General features: G+C 41.0%; 1 protein-coding gene across 1 annotated transcript in view; it reads left to right on the top strand.

Annotated features, from left to right (window-relative positions):
• Positions 1-147: 147 nt before the first annotated feature.
• HOOK1 (hook microtubule tethering protein 1) overlaps positions 148-8,434 on the top strand; it is a 30,729-nt gene continuing 22,442 nt past the window's right edge. The window contains exons 1-3 of the mRNA XM_082312978.1: positions 148-346; positions 6,495-6,580; positions 8,261-8,333. Of these exons, the coding sequence (XP_082169104.1) occupies positions 296-346; positions 6,495-6,580; positions 8,261-8,333 (210 nt within the window). The 5' untranslated portion in view covers positions 148-295. The remainder of the gene's footprint in view (positions 347-6,494; positions 6,581-8,260; positions 8,334-8,434) is intronic.

Here is an 8,434-nt window from a genome sequence, read left to right as displayed (position 1 = left end):
CCCCTAACGAGTGCCCACCGTGATTGGCGCGAACAGCTACACCTCCCCTTCGTGATTGGTCACACCCGCTGCCACTCCCGGCGTTTGAAGGCCTGGGCGGGCGCTGACGTGTACGTCCTGACAGCACCCCCGCCCCCCCGCGCGGAGGTGGGCGCCGCTCGGAAGGGCGCGGGCGGGGTGGGCTGCTCTGTCACGTCAGCTGCGCGTTGTTCTGGGCGTCAGCGCGCCCGGTGCATCGCGTGCTCACGCAGCCGCCCTGAGCGGGGGCGGCCGGCGGGGGGAAGAGGCCGCCGCCATGGAGGCGAAGCCGGCGGACCTCCTGCTCTGTGACAGCCTCATCCTCTGGGTGAGTGGCGCGGGGGTCCCTCCTGCCCGCCCACCGCGCGGCTCCGCCGCCCTCCTCCCTGCCCGCCGGTGGCGCGTCCTCGCTTGCCCCCGAGGGGGCCTCCGGGGGCGGCGGCGGCGGAGGGGTTTCCGCAGGAGCGGCCTCCCCCGGCGGAGAGCGGCTTCCCCTGTCAGCCCCCCCGCGGCGCAGCGGCGGGCGGCTTCGCGGCGGCGGGGGCACCTGTTGCGCCCGCGCCGTTGCCGCGGTGACGGGGGCGACGGCCACAGGGCGGGGGAGGCGGCCGCCGCCCGCGGCGCTCTGCGCCCGTCAGCGCGGCGGCGGCGGGCGGGGGGCGGTGGGGGCAGGCGGGGGGCGGCCGCCCCGCCCGGGGCGGGGTGAGCAGCCCGCTGGCTCGGGCCCCTGTCAGGCGCTCAGAGGGGCGGGAGCGCTGCCCAGGCGGTGAGCGAGCAGAAGCTGGAGGCGATTGGGATACAGGCATGGCTGCGGTAATGGGGCCTGCATGAGAACCAAGTGTTTTGACAACCAGTAGAATGCTCTTGCAAGCACCCTTGAAGCGCAGATGTGGTCTTTTGAATATCCTGTAGGTCCAAGTAGTGGTTCTCCAGCAGTGGCTTCAATGTGGAAACTGCTCAGTAATTAACAATAATAACAAATATATGCAATTAATTTGAATTGAGTTGACAGGAGCAGAAACCTCAGAACATTCCATACCAGCTTTCAGTTGGTTGAAGCGTTAATTACAGTCAGTCGCAGCACACCTAAATGTGTGGTGTTGCCTGTGCAAGAAGCACGTATTTCTTCAGTTCAATCAAGCTTGCTTTCTTTTTATCCCTTGTTCTTTACAAGTTTCTTCTGCTTCCTTGTCTGTAATTCTCGTCTTGCAGATGCAATATTTTTGCTGAGCGTGAGCTCTGCTAAATAGAACTTTTGCATGAAATCTTGGCAGGGAAGGCCGCAATTACCTGGTGTGAAGGGTTGCTCTAGAAATAGCAGGTGTTTTGTCTATGTGAAGTGTAAATCAGGGAAAGAAGGGAGTGCTTCAGAAGCATCGTGGAGATCCAGGAACAAAACTGGCAAAAGTGATAGCAACAGCTACAAGAGTAGGTGTTCCTTTTACTTGCTACGTGACAGTACAGAGGTTTTGATGAGTTAAAGTCTGTAATAAATCACTGAAAACCAATTTCCTCCTTTCTTTTCCTGCCTCCATTTTCCTTTTAGTGACCTTGTATGCTTTCAGTGTTTTGTTGGCCATTAGAATTTCAGTCATCTTATGCTTACCTCTCTGGAGTTGGATATCTTTTGTCATTTAATCTATGCATCCTTTTCTTTCTCTTTTTTGGGCTCTTTAACTTTGTATTTTCCTCTCAGTAGTCAGGTAAGAATAACTCCATCATGATTCAATTGCAAAATAAATCAATGCATTCTTCAACTGTGTCTCAAAATCCTGTCAGCAGTGCTGAACTCTTTTCTAATTTTTACAATTCCTACTTAAAATATTTTAAACCTAATTCTCATTTTTCGTATTGCCACAGTGCATGGGTGTAATTACATCATGAATCTTAAAGGGACTCCTAATGGAACTTTAACCAGCCTTAAACTGAAAGAGCTTTGTGTAGTGTCGTTGATGTAAATGAGCATCCAACTCTGTGTGTTTAGGTTTTGTATTCAACACTCAGCAGATGCATTGCCAGATGCATGTTTTTAGATTTAACACCCTATTTCTGGGACCTTGTCTACAACTTAGTAGAAAACGATTGTTAACACTAAGGTATGTTTCAAACATCCTTTTAACTTGAACTTCAGACTGAATAATAGAAAAAAAAAATCATCTTCTGAAGCTGAGCATATTTGGGGGCGGGGCTGAAGTGCTATATATTTGAAGAGAAAAGGGTTCTGTAACTCTCTGTGGTTCTAAAGGTTTCTCAGTTTATTTACTCAATATAGCAAAGAGATACTTATGATTTTTTGTGTTCTGCTGATCTTGTATTTTTTTTTATTTTAGCAAATTCTATATTAGAAAACATGCATTATCCAGAGAAGAAAGAGAAGGCACAAATAAAAATGTTATCTGTTGGTTCTTTAACCCAAGTGTCATGGAATTTAAAGTTTTGAGGATGTTAGAGGAAAAACATTATGGAGTTAGATTAAATTATAGGGGAAAGGTGTGTATGAGTTTCCAAGGAAAATTGACATAAGTAATATCTGTTAAGGTTGAACTCACAAGTCTGTTGCAGAAACGATTTTCTAAGTCAGAAAGACAAACTTTGGTTCACATATATGTGAAGCGAACCTTAATATTTTCTGCCTGTGAGTAGGAGTGGAGCAATAAGAGTAGCAGCAGTAGGCCTAGCCATGCAGTAGTATCTTCTATGTTTAGGTACCATTACAATAAGTGTTTTCTTTACTGTAGTCGAGCAAAAGTTTCTTGAATGTCTTTCGGTACTGTACCTCTCTGAGGCTGCTTCTGTCTTTGTCTCCAAACTAGAGATTAGATATATGGTAACATCTTAAACAGAAAGCTTTTTCTACAATAGATGTACCCCTGTTTGGTACTGGCAGCATTGGTAATGTTGACTTTGCCAATGGCTGAGTTATTCTATTAATATTCTGGGCTTAAGAATGGGAATGTTTATTGTTACTTTCAAATCTCGTTGACTTAACTCTATAAAACTTCTATCCCTAGTATGTGTAGTCTGGCTATAAAACAGAGAACCTCAATTCTACTTTGTCCGGCTGAAATTGAGGGCATACCTTCCCAAGAGTTGGATAGGTTGATTTCTACTGAGTAATGTGAACAGTCTTGTTTAATCTACAGCTGTTTGGTGGTAGAGCCTTCAGCAGATCCAAAGAAAAGGCATGAGTGTTACGTGATATAGAATTAAATTTTCAAATGTATATTGCGAGCATAGTAGCTGTATGTCTGAGGGAAAAATACTTGCTCCTCTCGTAGCAGCAAGTGGCAGGGTGCGTTTAAGCTAGATTTGTGGAATGGTCTTCATCATGAGTAGCAGCATGTACTTGAAGCTATATTTAGTAAAACTAATCAAATCTGAAAAAAGATTAGGAGTACTACATAGTCCTGAAGCCTATGGCTGCTCCTAACAACCTCCTCGCCATGCCCATTACCTTTATTGTTTCTGTAAGTACAGTAAAAATCTGTTTTGAGGAAATGATTGGGCTGGCATGGGGCTTGGAGAACCCATAATTAATACTACTCTCATATTATTTCTAGGTGCTTATGTAACTTTTAAATACATGGAGAAACTAAGACTGTCAGTCCTGCTTTTTGCTTAATTTTAATTAGCTGTTTCTATTCTGGGAGATACAGGCATACATATAGCAGTGTTGCATGTCACAAGGTTTTCTAAGGCTTTGTTCACCTGCTCTAACTGGCTTGGGTGAAATGGTAGTACCTGTACTCAGCAATTGCTTTGGTTTACAAGGGGGTATATTCAAATGGCAGCATCACGATATTGCGCCATAAAACTCTGCATTCTGGCATGCTGAGTCTTGACTTGTAATCTTACGTGCCTGTTCTTGCATTGGCATTAAGGCTGTGATACTATTAGAAACCTGCGCTGTCAATCACAGCTGCTTCAGTTTGTGTTCTTGTAGTTAATCTTTTATGTAACCTACCAGGGATTACTGACTTCTCACTTGCTGTAATACAGGATTTTAAAAATACTTCTTTTAATTTAAAAAAAACCAAAACAAACAAACAAACAAACAAACAAAAACCAAAAAAACCTTGCTCCTCATACTGTTCTTTTCTTGGCTTATTAGACTCTTTTTGAAGCAAGCAAACAAATATTCAGCATATGTGGACACTCTTTATAAACATAGAATGGATGACAACTGCCTCAAATTCTCACAGCTGGAAACTGTACTTTTCCACCACTCTTGTCCAAGTAGCTCCATTTCCCAAACACACTTGACGAGGTCATTCACCAGTGACCTCTGAAGAAGCTTACGTTTCACAGGATGTTTGGGAAAGCCCTCTCACAGCTGGACACATAATTTAGGACATTGTAAATGTAGTGAGTTTAAGAAGTCAATTTTTGCAGTGGACAGAAATTATAAGGGTCTGTTCTTGCTTCCATTCTATTCCACATATACATCTTTTAATAGTATTAATAGCAAACTTTCGCCTTTCTATTTTATTCATTTTTATAAAGGAGGCCGAATGTAAAAGAATTACTGGTGAGCTCTTATTTTCCTGAGTAACCATGCGATGAACTGACACGTGTGTGGGAAATGGCTTTCTCACCTAGAATAGTTAGCTCCGAGCTGATTGGTTTTTTGGGGAATAAAATATTGCAACTATAATAGATAATTGTCAAAATGTTAGATATGAGCTTGGGGGTAGTTTAAAAAGAAAATACACAATATCCAAAAAGGAGAAACATTTTTAACATTGAGGTAATATCATCCTACAGATCTTAAATGCAGGAAAAACAGAAAATTAAAGAGAAAAAATTACCCTCCTCATGGGAAGTATGGAAGAGCTTCCATATGAGAATTGGCTGAATAGATGAGGACTGTTGGTCCTGGGAAAAACACAGTGGGAGGAGATGGGTATGGTAAAGGTCAATACAGACTTGAGCTCCTGGAGAAGGCAACTGGGGAAGAGTCTGCACAAGTTCATGGAAGAAAACTTCATTGAGGACTGTTAAATAGCAATGTACTGTCTGTGCTCCAGGGGTTCTCCAAGACACAAATTCCTGGAGCCTGATGGAGTATTTTGCAGAGTTTGCAGTCACTTTTTACAGTCTGTGGAGTGATCCAAGGACGTGGGTACCTCCATGTTTCAAGGCTTTATATATGAAGCAGTCAGAATTAATTGCAGGCAGCTGAAGAGCTGCCTATGGATGTGTAATAAGCTAGTGTTATACATCAGGTTGATGATGGGGTTCTTATGTATAGAGCTGTCTGCTTGGGTGTTTATTGCAGTGCTCTTTTAAGGATGTAGACATGTTGAAGGTATTCATGTCATTTGAGTTGCTTTTGGAGAAGCTAGCTGCAAAACACTTGAGCTATGAAATTTTATTCTTTAGGATGGGAGTTGCATCTTGTTTGTATAGCCCTATTACAAAGGGACTTTAATAGGCCTACTACAAAGGAACTGGAAGCATCAGTTAGAATACAAAGATTTCATGTAACCATTCATATAGAATAGATCAGGCAACTTATTATAAAATACTTCCTTCTATAATCTGGTTTTGTAATAGAGGAGAAAAGTGAAAACTGAGGCTTCGTTGCTTAATCTTTAGACAAAAATATGTAGACAGGGTAAAATTGCATCCAGCCCTGTGCTTAAACACTAGGTAGTATGATGCTTAGAAAATAACAGGAAAATATGTGTATATATATTAAATATAAATACCAGGAATAATATATGAATAAAATATGATTACTAGGAAAAGATGTATAACTTTAGGTTATAGTAAAGTTTCTTGGGTTGATAGCAGTATTTTGAAGTTGCATATTTAAATAGGAACACCTTTAGAGTAATTTTGGAATTCCTGAATTGCAAGGAAATATGTTGCCAGCTCACAGGACTTGAAATGGTTCAGTGTTTTTCAGCTATCTTCATATCCTTAAAGTGTGCAGTAGCTCTCAGACAACTGTTTTTTCCACTGTTCTTGTGTAATTTTCTCCCTTCTGTTCTTAACCCCCAAATAATTTCAGGGGTCTCTATTGGTGTCATGACTTCTGTTACTAAATGCTTGTAGTAAAAGACTGGATTTTTCTTTTTTTCCTTCAACTTTCGCCTGTTCTTCTGATTACGTTTTTGTTTAGGTAGTTATGTGTCCAGAACTAAGCACCCTAACATAATTCGAGGGATGGATAAATATGACTTTAGTTTCCCAAGTTAGTATTCCATAATCTGATTTACAATAGAAGGACTAGCATGAAAAAGCAAAGCATGGTAATACTAACTTACTAAACTACTAGTCATAATCAACAGTCACAAGTATTGAGATAATTGGGTTGGCTTAAAAACTACATAGTTCAAAAAGGATTTCAGCTGCCTCCAGTAGAAAGACATCTTGCTAAATGTTTGTGCCTTAAAGAGGAAAAGGAAAATGGTAACTGATTCCTGTACCTGTCTACTGAGCAAGAAACACAGTGTTTTTCCCTCTTTTAGCTGCAGACCTTCCATACTGCTGCACCTTGCAGAGATGTTCAGGACTTGACCAGTGGCGTTGCCATGGCGCAGGTACTTCACCAAATGTAAGTTGATACTTAAGTTTGAAGAAGAGGTATTTAATTTCTTGAGGTTTTTTGTGTTTGATGTGCATAGTTGCTTTCTCCCAACTGAAGTTTTTTGTATAGTTAAAGTGGACAGAAACTGAGAGTAGACAGTTTATAGCAGAAGGTAAAATATGCCTTTATGTTATTGTTTTGGGGATGATAAAATAGTTGAATAATAATGTGATAGACTAGAGAAGGTGATGAGGAGATATTCTAATACTGCAGTATTAAATTCATACTTAAGGGTGTCTGGGCAAGAATGATATGATCTTTTTCAATTTTCCATCAACACGATTTCCATGGATATTCATGCTTCAGGCAATATGTTCCTCTTTGGAATGAGGACCTAAGAGTTCAAAAGGCATGTCTTTGTGCTTCTTTCCTCTTGGGATTGCTCAATTGATTTAGATTTAAGTTCTAGGATTTAAATGATAACTTACTATTTCTGTGGAAAAAAGAATCATGAAACTTCAATGGCAATTTTATTATTAAAAAATAATAGAGTGCTCATCAAAAGCAAAATCATTCCTATTTTATTGGTGTGATGACAAATGGTACTGTGTTGAGTGACACGCTACTTTTGAAATTTAAAGTTACTTCAGAGGGTTGTAACATGGGTCTTATTGAAAGCTTATCATGCTACAAGTCATCACTGGAATTTTATTGTTGTTGTTGGCTCAGATAATAAAGAAGTCTGAATTACCATCTCCTGCTTGAACTATATTTTTGATTATTAAGGAATTACTTAAAATGAACACACCACCATCACGCACCAAAAAAAACCAAAACAAAACAAAAAAAGCCCCCCAAAAAAGCCAACCACAGAAATGCTTGAAAAGGTTTTAAATGTGTTGTGTAAAGACAGAGCTCACCCTTTTCCTGGGGCATGGCAAAAATGGATTTAGGATTGCTTAGTGAAGATTCACTGAGGGTCACTTCCCATGTGTTTATGGTACTAGGCTGCCACAGGCTTTGGGCAAACTTCTTTACGACCAAGTTGGTTGATATGCACGTGGGGATAATAATTGTCTTTTAGTAGGTGCTTTGAGAACGGTGAATAAACAGCATGGTGTAAAAGTTAAGATATTGTTAGATATTCTGTGACTGTACCACTTGGCAGCTCAGTGTGTGTAAACAACTCCCTCAGCAACTCATCCTTATTTGTGCTGGCAGAGTGGGAATTATGCTGCCCAGGGGAACCAAAGACATGAAAAAAATATGAAATGCCAGTAGTTTAATATTTTTTTTTTCTTGATAAGTGCCTTTGACAAATTTTAGCGAATGTTGGAATATCCAAATGTACAAGAGTAGGTACCAAACTTAACATCAGCACTAGTCAAAGGGGGATGTTTCTTTACATCATTATGATCACTTTGTCAGGTGTAAAAATTCAGCGTGACAGAGGTCTTCACATCCTTATGTTCCTAGCTGTAGCTAGCTCAAGCATATACAGAAATTCTTCCTGCCTTGGAAGGTGGTGTCTTAATTCAGCCATCAGGATGGAAATTTCCTGTGACATAGGTATAACTTGCAATCTCCAGGAATTCATGCCTCATTAGACACTGTAGTCAAACATCTGATGATTTAATGCTGGGAATCTGGTATCTTATTTATTTAAGAGTGTGCTTATTGATGTTTAATCGTCTAATTTTGTTTCAGAGATGTTGCTTGGTTTGATGCATCTTGGCTAAATCGCATTAAAGATGATGTTGGTGACAACTGGAGAATAAAGGTATTCAAAGCTGAAGTTAGTGAAAGTTTGTGGGGTTGGATATTGTGTCTGTCCTGAGAGTATCTAGCAGTCCAAAACCTACAGAATTAAGCTCAGACTTT

The sequence above is a fragment of the Platalea leucorodia genome, assembly GCF_965183815.1.
Source record: "Platalea leucorodia genome assembly, chromosome: 5".
Lineage (NCBI taxonomy): Eukaryota > Metazoa > Chordata > Aves > Pelecaniformes > Threskiornithidae > Platalea > Platalea leucorodia.
Note: the sequence above shows the minus strand (reverse complement) of the source record. Positions and strands in the feature narration are given on the sequence as shown.